Source organism: Peromyscus leucopus, chromosome 3 (assembly GCF_004664715.2).
Source record: "Peromyscus leucopus breed LL Stock chromosome 3, UCI_PerLeu_2.1, whole genome shotgun sequence".
In the NCBI taxonomy this organism is placed as follows: Eukaryota; Metazoa; Chordata; class Mammalia; order Rodentia; family Cricetidae; genus Peromyscus; species Peromyscus leucopus.
Window position 1 is genome coordinate 62,288,526 of NC_051065.1, and position 13,372 is coordinate 62,301,897.

The following is a 13,372-nucleotide window of genomic DNA, read 5'->3' on the forward strand; positions in this document are numbered from 1 at the left end:
GTGAAGGCATTGCCACTAACCCTAACGACCACGTAGATCCCCGAGATCCACACAGCAGAGAAAAGCAAGTCCTGCAGCTCCTCTGACCACCACATGCTCACTACGGCATGTGCACCACCCCCAAATAAATAGATGCAAATTTGAAGATTAATTTGTGTGAGTATGTACATGAAGGGGAGGCATGCATTGCCACAGAGTATGTATGGAGGTCAGAGAACAACCTACAAGGGTCAGTTCCCTTCCTGCTCTATGGGGTCCTAGGATCAAACTCAGGTGGTCAGGCTTGGTGGCAAGCACCCCTATTCACTAAGCCATCTTGCCAGCCCCTCTGTGGTATCTTTTACAGTGATGAAATGGAAACTTCTAAAATTTCCAAACAAGATCTTTGGTTTTTGATGTGTGTGTATATACATAAGTGTGCAGGCACATGTCTATGCATTCAGAGGTCAGGAGGATGTCAGGGGCACTCCTCTGTCATGCTTCACCTTTATTCCCTTGAGACAGATCTCTCTCTGAACCTGAAGTTCACTATTTTTCTGCTAGGCTGGCATCCACTAAACCCCAGTGAGCCTCCTGTCTTTGTCTCCCAACTCTTCCAGCACTGGGGTTACAGACAGGTATGTGCAGTCACGTCCAGCTTTTTGGATGGATACCAGGAGTCCAACTCAGGTCCTTGACCTTGTAGGGAAGTGCTTTTATCCCATTGAGCCATGTTTCCAGCCCAAGGCCCTTAAGACAGTTTTTCAAAAATTACATGAAGACAGTAAGTAAAAAAAAAAAATGTGTATTTTTGCAAGTCCACACACAGACTTGAATTTTATTGCCTGACCCCAAGTGTTAGGGTGTACATTTTCCTATATTTGATAATTCTCAATGACCATATCTTGCTTTCATTCAGTGAAGTCATTACAATATATGTTGTGCAGTGTTTTATGTATAAACCACAAATAACTGAACCCAGCCAGAACCTGTCTTTCTCTTGGTATTGCTTGCACCTGGCAATAAGCATCGGGAAAGAAAGAGAATTATTTGCCACTCAGAACTCAAGTTCTCAGGCTAGACTTCCTAAATTTGAACCTGAGCTGGTCACTCAATTGTTCCACATCACTGGGCAAACTTCTTAACCAAACTGTATGTTAATTTTTTATCTGTACAGGGAGGGGGTGGTCATAACACCTATACTATAGGACTCTGATGAGTTTATGGAATTTATTACTTAAAATAAATGGAATACATATTAGAGACTGGGACAAGTAGTGTAGCTCAGCTGGAAGAATGCCTGCTTAGTATGAACAAAGCCCTGGACTGAACCCCAGCATGGTATAAACCACGTGTGGTGGTGCACCACTGTAATCCCAGAACTGGGGAGGTAGAGGCAGGAGGACCAGAAACTCAGTGTCATTTCCAAAGAGTGGGTTTGAGGCCAAACATTGAGGGCTACACATCTCAATAAGCAGCCAAACGAACAAACATTAGCTATTTGTGTATGTATTTGTGTGTATGTTTATGTGTTCGTAAGCAGCCGCCAGTTACTAGTAAAATAATTAGTTACGGTCTTGCCTAGATTTGGATGTGTGGAGGCCAACTCTTTATTCTTCCTTGCTCTCGGGTTGGACTTGTCACTAAGATACATGATTCCAATGACCCTGCATTCAAGAAAGCCTTATCCCGGAACTTACTGCGAGTGGTTCACACCTGGCTGGATGAATACAAGGTGAGTGGTGCCTCTGACTGGGGAGAGCAGGCTCTGGGATGTTCTCAAGACTCTGCCACCTTTCCAGATCCAAACTGTATTCTTTCCTGTTTTTTTGTAAGTTGATGGAGCTCCTTCAATTTCTCTCCAATTCATCATCAGTCTGGCTCTCAAATGGTTAACCCTAAGCAGCTGAGCTTGCAATTTATTGTTTTAGGTTTGAATTTTAGGAAAAGTCAAGTTTCTCAGAAGGAAATCAACCTGCAGTCTTTCCCCATGGCTAGATCTATTTATCCACTGAGAAATTACTCTTCCCCTCCCTGCTGCAGCAGCATCAGGAACTGATGTCTTCAGGGTTCCCTACCGAGTTACTATCAGTTTCCTGGGAGATGTGGCTGGCGCAGGTCTTGTGCACACATGAGAACTCCTTTTCTATTAACAAGCAAAGGTTTCTATGTGAAAGCCTTGCCCCTTGCTTTATGTATGTCCCCAAGGGTTACACCCTGTTCTCCAAGAGCACATCTCTGTCCAGACACCATGCATGAAGAAATAAGGACAGGCCTCCTTCAGACAAATGCACAGTGTATCTCTGACAGTGTCCTTCACCTTGGCTCTGTCCCAGTTTGCTTTTCTGTGCTGTGATACAACACTGGCCAAGAGCAATCCGGAAGAGTTATTTCCCTAATACCTCCACATCACAGACCATTATCCAGAGATGTCAAGGCACGAACTCAAGCAGAGCCCACAAAGGAGAACTGCTTACTGGCTTGCTCTCCATGGCTTCTTCAACATGATTTCCTATACAGCTCAGGACCACCTGCCCAGGGATGGCACCACCCTCAGTAGGCTGGGCCTTCCTCTAACAGTACTCAGGAAAATGCCCGGCATGTCAATCTGATGGAGGCAATTCCTGTTTGCAGTCTCTCTTCCCAGGTGACTCCAGTTTGTGTCAAGGTGAGAAAAAAATAATCAGGTTTTTTAATTCAAGCTTTTTAATTATTGTAAAAATGAGATTTTTTTTTTAAATCAGGGAACTGCCAGGGAATTCCTGCTGAGGCAGAAGGATTGCAAATTCAAGCCAGCCAAGGCAACTTAGTCAGATCCTGTCTCAAAACAGAGCAGAATGATGGGGCTGACCTCATCTCACGGCTGAGAGGTTAAGATCATATACTGCTCTAGTAGACCTGAGTTCAGTTCTCAGTGCCCATATCCAGGTAGCTCACAGTCATTGCTAAGTCCAGCTCCAGGGGATAGGTCTAAAGATAACTAATGAGTCAATTCTCTTCTTCCAATGGATGGGTCCTGGGGGACTGAACTCAGGTCATCAGGCTGGGTGGCAAGTACCTTTACCTGGTGAGCCATTTCACTGGCCCCAAATTATACTTTTTATGAGAGATCTTGAATTCATTTTTGCAGTGTTGATGCTCCCCCATACCTGTGAATTCTAGTCATGGATCTAAGCAGTTGAGTTTGAGGCTAGTTTTGGGTGCAGGCTGAGATCATATCTGAAAAGTTACATGTAAAATCAACAGACTGTATGAAACTACATGTTGGAAAGTTTGGTGAGTATTGTGGTACAATACAAGGCATTGCAATAGGGAAATGTTTCCCAAAGTAACCCAGGCCTTTATTCCTCCAAGCTGATGGCATCATCTCCTGTCTTTAGCAATCCACCCAGGAAGCAGGTGGCAAAAGCTTAGGATACTCAAGAATCCTCAAGAAAAATCCAACATAGCATGTACATAACATACTCATTTGGATAAGCAAACCCCTCTTCCATTTAACATGGTTGCTATCCTATGCGGCAGCACTGGAAATACAGATGAAAATACAAGGGTTCTGAATTCAGAGAGCCCTGCTCTATGTAGAATGCCTTCCTTCCTTCCTTCCTTCCTTCCTTCCTTCCTTCCTTCCTTCCTTCCTTCCTTCCTTCCTTCCTTCCTCCCTCCCTCCCTCCCTCCCTCCCTCCCTCTCTCTCTCTCTCTCTCTCTCTCTCTCTCTCTCTCTCTCTCTCTCCTCTCTTTTTAAGATAGGGTTTCTCTGTGTAACATCTCTGGCTGACCTGGAACTCACTCTGTAGACCAGTATGGCCTCAAACTCACAGAGATCCACCTACCTCTGCCTCCGAGTGCTGGGATCAAAGGCATGCGCCACCACTGCCTGGCCTGTAGAATGCCTCTTTACCATGGGAACAAGGAATCTGGCACTCATCTTTACACTTATTTCAGAATACATTAAACAAACAAACACAAACAAACCACCAGAAGCTGGGGATGGAGCGCAGTTGGCAGAGCACTTACCTAGCATCTATGAAGCCATGGGTTCCACTCCCAGCATGTCGTAAGCTGGGTACGGTGGTACACACCTATAATCCTAGCATTCTGGAGGTAGAGATGGGTTAGAAGTTCAAGGATAGCCTCTGCTGTATAATGGGTTCAAGGATACATGAGACCCTGTCTTGAAAAAAACAAGACAAAATAAAAACTAAAGAGCTGTGGTGCAAGAAAGGCCCAAGGCAGACCTAACACTACACACGGGTCTGCTTTCTGACAGGCTTGGTTGCACAGTAAGTAAGTGCTCATTCTCCACACCAACCTCGTGAAGAAACTTGCTCCCAGTCAGGGGTGATGGACAGCAAAGCTAGGAGAGTCCTTTTGTGAGAGTATTGATGGAAACCAGGACATATGGAGCTTAGTCTTTGAGTGAATATAGGAGAAAGAAACCACTGGGATGGGAAGCTGTGACTTTGGGTCTCCTAAGAGTCAGGGCCCAGTTTTCCTGGATCCCAATGTGTTAGTCACCACGGTGTCTTGGTGGATACCATGGTGATGTACCGGTATCAGAGCTGAAGTCGAATGTTTTCATTCCCTGCACAGAGGTGTTACGTGACACTATCCCAGGGGAGATCTAACCATCTACTCACCCAAGATAGGGAACCAATGACAGATAAAAGTATAGATATCACAGAAGTCCAATTTGGTGGACACATGAGTTTTATTGGGGTTACTTATAGGAATATGGGTGAGAGGTTACTTACAGGAGCAGAAATGACTCAAAGATAACTCAAGGACCAAAAAGCTCAACCCCCGGGCCTGGAGAAATAACTCAGTAGTTAAGAGCCCTTGCTGTTCTTCCAGAAGTCCTGATTTCATTCACCAGCACCCACATCAGGCAGCTCACAACTGCCTGTAACTATAGCACCAGGGGATATGACACCTTCGCCTGGCCTCTACAGGTAGTGTACAAACCCTCATTCTGACGTACACATACAAAGTCTATCCCATCGTGGATGACAGCTTGTGAAAGCTAAGAACTGGAGTGTGCTCAATAACCTCCAGGCAGCTCAGACTGTTGAAAGTGTCTTTGCCAGGGTGTTCAGAGCTTCTTCCAGGCAGTTCAGCAGTTTGCTGCTCTCTGCTTCTTCCAGGAAGCTTGGTTGACCTCTGTTTCTTCCAGGCTTCTCAGGTGGTCTGAATCTCTCCTGGGGTTCAGTTTGTCTCAGTTTGAGAGTCTCAGCAATCTTGACTGCATATATATGTGTACATACACATAGCGTACGCACACACATACATAATACATATACATAATACACATCCTTGAGGATGGAGAAGCCTAGTGTATCTGGTCATTTTCAGGGACTTCCTGAAGCCACTGAATTGTTTACTTCATGGGATTAATGAGCCTTTCCTTCCCCTTAGAATACCCTGTTGTTCCACATCCTTTTAAAAACTTGTCTTAAAATACTATTTCCCCTTTAACATCTGTGTTTTACCAAGCTTTCCCAGAAGATGGAAGGTTTTAATCTCACAGACACCTGCTACACAAGAGAGGGCATTTTTAGTTCCAATGATAAAAACATGTCCTGATGTTTGCTATCATGACCTGATTACCAAAAAAAAAAAAAAAAATTTGGTTTAATAAAATGACTCTGTTTTCATTTAGGATAATTTTTTTCTTCAAAGACCTCATTTAAAATACGTATCCTACGGAAACATTAGCGAGCGTGTTGAATTAAGGAAACGACTAGGTTGCAAGTCATTCCAGTGGTATTTGGATAATATCTTTCCAGAGTTGGAGCCAATTGTACACACTGATGAAGAGGAAAAAAATCATTTATTAATAAAGGGTGAAAAAGTCCCCTAATTCTTCAACATATTGGCACCACAGGACAAATCTGGGACACCATGGCATTATGTGAAATGCAATGATAAATACAATCAACATGGCCAACCTCTCAGGAGTGCCTTTCTCCACCTCTGGTGACAATTCTTCCTTTGTTGCTCATCTGCCACTGAAGTTCTGGGGATAAGGACCTTGACATTAGGAACGTGAGCTCTCTCGCGGCTCAGTTGCCGGTATACGATTGACCCAGATAGAGTCTATTGGTTGTGATCATTTGACCAGTTCACTTGGCTGTGATGGTCCACAGCAGCCTGCTCTGCTCCTGGAGCCTTCACCGGTCTGATGGGCTGACATGATTGCCTTTGGAAAGTGTTCACAGGGAGCCATGACTGGTGTACAGTGGCTGAGTTGGGTCACAGCTCCTTTCTTGCAGCCAGTGTATGAGTCTGGGGCTGCCTCCTTCCTGGCTTGGTTGGGTTCCTAAGAGTCTTATGTCCAAGTCACCTTGGCTTAAGTTCTCCATATGTTCCTGATGGCCCTTCTGTCCCGAGCCACTGTTCTTTCCTGCTTCTTTGTATGTTCATGTCTGCACCCTCTGTGCTCTGTCCTGTGAGCCACAGCTGTCAGGATGCTTCTTGAATCATGCCTTGTTAAGCTCTCAGCATCTCTCAATTGTGTAGACAGGGCTGGGACAGAACAGCTGGCTCCCTACCTGCCATGCCCAGAGACTCCTTCATGCCTAAAGTACTTCTTTGGGGTTTGAGGAATGCTTTAAGGTTCACCCTGCTGAAGGTGAGTTTAAGAAGGTCAAGGAGGAGTGACTCACAAAATCTACAAAGAAAACGAGGGAAGAAACACACTGAAAGGACAAAAAAGGGGGAGATGCCTGACAGGATTACCAAATGTAGCCTATGCAAACCTAACCTATCTCAGCTTCCTCATGACCGCCATGAAGTCTCTGAGGGGTTTCTCGCAGGACTGAGCATCCAGAACATTGATTCACTGTTGTTCCATATAAGCTTCACCCACTTAGGGATACTAGGTGAAATGGTTAATCTTCATTATTACTTTAACAGGATTTGGAGTCACCTAGTAGATACACCTCCTCTGGGGATGTCTTTGAGATTGTTTCCTGAGAGGTTTAGCTGAGTAGGGAAAACCCATAAGGAATGTGGTGGCCATAACACATGGAGCAGGGACCGGATTAAACAAAAAAGAAAAAAGAAGAGGCACATCAGCCCCTCTCTGCCGCCTAAGAATGCAAAGTTTCAAGCTGCCGTATACTTCTGCTGCCATGGCTCACCATCCACAATGGAGGCTGTACCCTCAGATTGTGTGCCAAAATAAGCCCTTACGTTGCTTTTGTTAGGTACATTGTCACACAAGAAAAGTAGCACACATGGTGACGGTGCACAAATGCACTCTGTTCTGCTGCCCTTGCAAGAGAAAGCCATCCCTACAATAACCACTAGTTCCAGTTAAGATGAATCGCTGTGTGGACAAGAAACTACCAAAGATACCTTTTTTGGCATTGGACAGCAACTGTTTGACTGAGGGCAATGACCATGGAAGGACATTGGTAAGGGACATTAGGACTTCAGTCTTGTAGACAGACCCAGGTAGCATAACATAGCAACCCAAACCCTGACAATACTAGTTTAGATATTTGACAGGACCACGTATGGGTTAATTTTGTGCCACTGTGACCACAACTTAAAGGGAAAAGATTTGTTTCATGGTTGCTGAGGGTTCATTGCCGGGTTGCTTGGCCACTGCACGGTGGACAGATCAGGATGACAGTATGTGAGATAAGTTACTTTGTGATGGACAGGAAGCTCAAAGGAGACTTGGACCACTGGATCGGGTAAGATCCTCAAAGGGGCATTTCCCCCCCCCCCATCCTCCTTCCTCCTGCTTCCTAAAGTTTCCAGAACCTTTGGAGACTGCACCACCAACCACACCAAGCTCTACACATAAGACTGGGGGAGGGGGGCACTCGACACTTCAAGTCACCGCAGCCAGTTAACGAAGAAGGAATGTCTATCCTGGGTTAATGCTAGCTAGAACGAGTCATTGATTCAGGTTCAGGTGATGCTGCTTTCCTAGTAATAAAGCGCACAGAATTTCCTCCTTACATGTGTCGGTTCCTGTACCAGACATCACGAGCCAGGGGTTTAAAAAAAAAATATTAAGGTCTTGACCGAATAGCATTTATTTCAGAGGTAATAGGATTAAAGATTTAGGTATCCGTCAATGCAATGCAGTATACTGGACCAAAGACCAAAACCCTTACCATTCTGTTAGAGCTGCTAAATTCTCTCTAGCCGGGCTGTGCCTTCCTCACACTCTTGCCGTGAACACGCCGGCCGTCCCCTCCTCCTCCTCTACATTTCTCTGCGGAGTGACAGAGAACCTCCCTGAGAAGGAAGCGCTAAGAATCCCAGGGACAGCTCAGCTCGGCGCTGGTCCGGGGACGAGCGGAGGCGGCGTGACGCCAGGCCGCGGGCTGTGACGTCATCCTCGGAGGCCCGGGCGTGCGTGCCGTGACGCGGGCCGTGGAGCCGGGCTCCGCAAGGCTGCGTGTCCTGGGCCGTGTCGCGCGCCGCGGCTCGTGCGGCTCGGCCCGGGGCTGTGGCGGGAGAGAAGATGCCACAGCCCGCGCCCCAGAGCGCCGCCATCCCGGGCTGCGGGTGTCGCGGTGAGTAGCGGGCCCGAGGCGCCTGACCCCGCGCGGCCTCCGTCGGCGCCTGAGCGGGGGCTGCGGCCTGAAGCGCTGCGGCTGCTGTCGCAGGCTCGGTGGCCCGGGCGGCCCCAGCTGCTTCCGGTTTCAGCTGCACGGATGGGCGCTGCGCGGGGCCGAGTTCTCGGCGGCCGTAACTTCCAGGCGGTGTTGCGATTTACCAGGAAGACGCCGATTTTAATCATTATTGCTGTTAGTCGGTCTTTGCGGGTCGGGATTTAGACCGCGTCCACCCGTGAGGCTGGAAGACAGACAGGATGCTTGTTTGCTTGTTTCTTCTTTATATATTTTTTTCAATATGCTTGTTGAAGAAATTGTCTCGTATAGTTTCCGTACACCCAAAACCAGTGCGTTTTGGATAAATATGAAAAACAGTAGGCCCCGCCCCCTTGCTGTTAGATCGCTCCCTTTGATGGATATTAGGGTGCTCATGATGGACTAGTTTCACTTCCCATCGAAGATTTGGTCTAGTCCTTTTACTTTACGAGAGCCATCGTGGTCGGGTTGGTTGCTTGCTTGGTTGCTTAGTTGCTTATCTTCAGAAGAAAAAAATGAGATTCTGGGGATGCTTTTCAATCTCTGCACCCACCAAAATAGAGTTACTTCACATAACGGGAGTAGTTCTGATTTGAAAAACAAAAAACAAAGACACAAAAACTTTTTTTTTTTTAATTTGAAATACTGCTTTAAGAAAAAATAGGAAATAACCCTTTCTTACTCGCAGTGTGTGTGTGCCACAGAGCTCTCTCTGCAAGTGAAATGTCAGCAAACAGTAGTACATATTTTTCATTTTGGACAATGGCCCTGCAACTTTATTTAAATTTCTAACATTTCTGTGCTGTTTCTTGCAAGGAATTTTTTTGTCACAGTTTCATATTGCTATTTTTCTTGCAAATTATACGTAACATGAAGATTATTATTTTAATTTTCGTAGTGTAATTGAATGGCATCAAGTACATTCACAATGCTGTGTTACAGTCAGCACCATATATTTCCAAAATATTTATATCACTCAAGACAGACACTGTACCTATAGGGCAAGGACCTCTGCCCCTCTTGTCTCTATGAATTTACCTGGTTTGGATACTTCATTGTTAAGTGGAATTCTACTGTCTTTCCTTTCATCTTTACGTGTATCTGTTTGAGTCTCTGTGATGGCTATTCTTGGTTGTCAACTAGACTACATCTGGAATTAACTAAAACCTAAAATGTTTGGGCACACCTGTGAGGGACTTTTGCTTAATTAAATCATTTGAAGTGGGGAGACCCACTTCTAATCTGGATCTTTGAGGAAGGAAGACACACCTTTAGTCCAGATATTTTGGGGTGGGAAGATCTACCTTTAATCTGGGCCATACCTTCTGCTGGCATCCTATATAAAGGACATAGAAGGAGTAGGCCTCTCTTTTCCTGCTTGCTCTTGCCCTCACTAGCAAGTCCATTCCTTCATTGGCATTAGAACGTGCTTCTTTGGGATTCTGGAATATACTGAAGACCAGCTGAGACATCCAGCCTCATGGACTGAACAACTGGCATAGACAGTCATTGTTGGACTAGCTGGACCACACAGCCTGTAAATAAATCCCCTACATTCGTGTGTGTGTGTGTGTGTGTGTGTGTGTGTGTGTATGTGTCACACACAGAGATTCACTCTAAAAGTTTTGTTACTCTGGAGAACTGATGAATACAGTGTTTCTGTTTTCATTCTTTGGAATGTATATATAAGGTTTGGATTGCTCTGCTCACATTTGAAAAGACTCTGCTTTGAAGACGTTTTTACCTGTACAGGTTGCTGAATCTGACAGGCTCCACCTCAACACTCACCTGGATTAGCCCTCAGTAGTAATCTTTTTTAAAGTTAATTAATTTTTATTTTATGTGTATTTTATCTGCATGTATGTCTGTGAAGACTTGTGCATACAGTGTCTGTAGAGTCCGGATCCCATGGAACTGGAGTTTCAGGCAGTTGTGAGCTGCTATGTGGTTGCTGGGAATTGAACCCAGGTCCTCTGGAAGAGCAACCAGTGTTCTTAACCACTGAGCCATCTCTCCAGCCTGGTGCTCGGTAATCTTCATGGTACTTCATATTGCTTGTCAGCACACCCTCTGGTTGTTCCTTGGGACCCTTCTGAGGTCTTTCATAGGTTCTTTCCCCGAAAAGTTCACGGTGTCCCCAAGTTTAGTGTCTAGTGCTGTTGTACCTTCATTACTTAAACCTCCTCTGCCCCAGTTGCCATGTAACTTGAACTGCAATTCCCACGTCTCCTTTAAGTTTGACTTCATTTCCCTCTCAGTGTTCCCATAAATGTAACATCTCTAGAACCCAAACCACCCTTGACCCTTGTTCTGTGTCATCAAGACTTGAAAGCTTGGTGCTGTTGCCTCTTCTTCCTCAGGGCTTCCCCGCATGCTGACAGGTGCCGATAGTTGGCCGTTGCTCTGCCTTTCCACTCAATTTCACAGCCCAAGGTCAAGCCCAGGTGGCTTCTCCTTGGGATTGTTTTCACTGATTCCTTGATTCTAAAGATTTTCTCCCTCTGTCCCAAACTGTTTTGTTCACAGCTGTCAGGACTTTCTTCCTAAGATAGGTAGAAGAGTTGCTCCAAGACACTAGCTGGCCATTTTCACCCCACGTTCCAATCGGGTCTCACCCTGGAAGCCCAGGCTGGCCTTGAACCCTTGTCATTCTTCCTGCCTAGCTTCCCATGTGCTGGGATTGTAGTCTCTGCAGTTCTGACAGGTTTCCTTTGCAGTGGCAGGCACCCAGTCTGTCTTCCCACAATTAACCATTCACCTTCCACTCCCTTGAGGTCCTCACAATCCACTGATGAGTTAGGGCTGGAGAGCTGGCTCAGTGGTTGAGAGGAAGTGGTGCTCTTGCAGAGAAACCTAGTTCAGTGCCCAGCAGGGGTGTTGGGGACTTCAAAGCGCCACTGGCTCCGACACCTCTGGACTCGACAGGCTCCTGCACTCATATGTACATGCCCACCCCACATACACATAATTAAAAATAAACACAAATATTTAAAAAACTGTTTGGGAAATTCTGCTTCATTACCAAGATGGGAGATGGGAGACCTCTTAGAGCTGCTTGGCATGGGTCCTGGGAATTAAACTCTGGAAGAACAGCAAGCATTCTGCTGAACTGCTGAACTTTAGCTTTGGCCCTTAATATTCTTTTTTTTTTTCTTTAAGATTTATTTTTATTTTATGTGTAGGAGTGTTTTGCCTGCATATATGTTGGTGTACCGCATGTGTGCAGTGCCCACAAAGACCAAGAGGGTGTGGAATCCCCTGGAACTGGAGTTACAAATGACTGTTAGCCACCATGTGGGTGCTGGGAACTGAACCCAGTTTCTCTGCAAGAGCAACAAGTACTCCTGATCCCCAGCCCCTGGTTTAACATTCCTATTTGAAATGTCTCTGTTAAAAAGGACTGTTGTTTCAAAATATGTAGACTTCACAATGATGTCAACAAGTCTGACTAGGAGTAGACTTCCAATGGAGGGAAGTGAGGGGCTCCATTCCCTTCCATGTCCCTTTATTGTCTTCATCTTTATCTTGCTCAGGGTCACAGGCATTTGCCACCATGTCCTGATTGTTTTCTGTGGAGAAGAGATTCATAAACACTAAGGACTGTCAGAAGATCTTTGCTAGGGAGCATCGGGTGTCTGGAGTTTAGTTTGCTCTGAACCTTTCCTATTCGGTACTGCCCGTGCTGCAGTTACGCTGCCGCCGGTGCGCCTGCATTCTTTCCGTTTCCAGCACTGAGAAGGGGGGAGGGAACACTGTGTACTTTCCTGTTGTCATCACCTGGTAATTTCACAGTTATGGTAGGCACAGCACAGCTGTAAGCCAGTCATTGTATTCACATGAACAACTGAGTTGAGATGTGGCCTGGCTCATTTGTGGAAAAGGCTGACAAATGCTTGCTCTTTGGCAGTTTGTATACAGCATATACTTACACCGAAAACGGCTAGGAACTACTGGAAGGTAAGGTCTCAACATGTCAAGAGACATTTTAAACTTCATTAAGCATTATGGGAATAGTTTGGACTGAGAAAATGAAAGCCGCCTGCTATTGTTAGATAGGTTCATCCCATTAACCATACGCTGCAGGATGTAGATTGTACAGGGCCCAAGATGCAGACTGTCTGGACTCAGAAGTGGTGCTCTTTGAACTTCCATTCATAGAGTATTTGCTCAGTGTTTGCATTTTCTTAGACTTCTCAAGTTAGTGAGATAAAAATGTCCCTTTCCTTTCAGGGTGCCTAAAACTGTTTTCTTTGCACGTGTTGGGATAGAAACCCCCTTTGTATCTGAGAGTAGAGAAAGGGCATTCCATTTCATTGAAAGCCTTACACTACCTATTTCTCTCCAAGGTTTTTCTTACATTATGGAGTATTTTTCTAGGAAAGTTGTTTTTTAGCCTCACTTGTTAAATGATTGCATATACTTTATATAATATGTTTGAAATAAAGACAAGTACAAATAGAGGTAGCCAAAATGCCACTAACCAGAACTTATTGATGTTATTTCCTGATAACTGCCAACAGCAATTGCCAACAGCCGTATAGAGACACAAAACAGGCATCAGGGCACATCATAAAGCAGCACTGGCCAAGTTTCAGTGTCACTTTAAACAGTTCCTTTTGTTCTTCTCTATCCTCTTAGGTGCTGTAGTAAGATGATCAAGCACGCAGCACCCTTCTGGTAGCTTTTCTTAGAGAATTACTTAGTGATTTTTAGAAGAAGATGTTAGGCTATTTAGTATATTACAATGCTATCTATGCATTGTAATGGAAGATTAGTGGAAC

General features: G+C 45.3%; 2 protein-coding genes across 4 annotated transcripts in view; both read left to right on the top strand.

Moving 5' to 3' along the window:
• Positions 1-5,930, top strand: part of Galntl5 (polypeptide N-acetylgalactosaminyltransferase like 5) — a 43,064-nt gene extending 37,134 nt beyond the window's left edge. Inside the window, exons 8-9 of the mRNA XM_037203737.1 lie at positions 1,565-1,714; positions 5,636-5,930. Coding sequence (XP_037059632.1) covers positions 1,565-1,714; positions 5,636-5,836 — 351 coding nt within the window. The 3' untranslated portion in view covers positions 5,837-5,930. The remainder of the gene's footprint in view (positions 1-1,564; positions 1,715-5,635) is intronic.
• Positions 5,931-8,348: 2,418 nt separating this feature from the next.
• The window catches only part of Galnt11 (polypeptide N-acetylgalactosaminyltransferase 11), a 30,994-nt gene continuing 25,970 nt past the window's right edge, over positions 8,349-13,372 (top strand). For 2 of the 3 annotated variants that reach the window (XM_028879504.1, XM_028879506.1), the window contains exon 1: positions 8,349-8,513. The gene's annotated coding sequence lies outside the window, so the exon portion shown is untranslated. Of the gene's footprint in view, positions 8,514-11,922; positions 12,549-13,372 lie in introns of those variants that run through there. The other variant, XM_028879505.2, reaches the window with a different exon arrangement.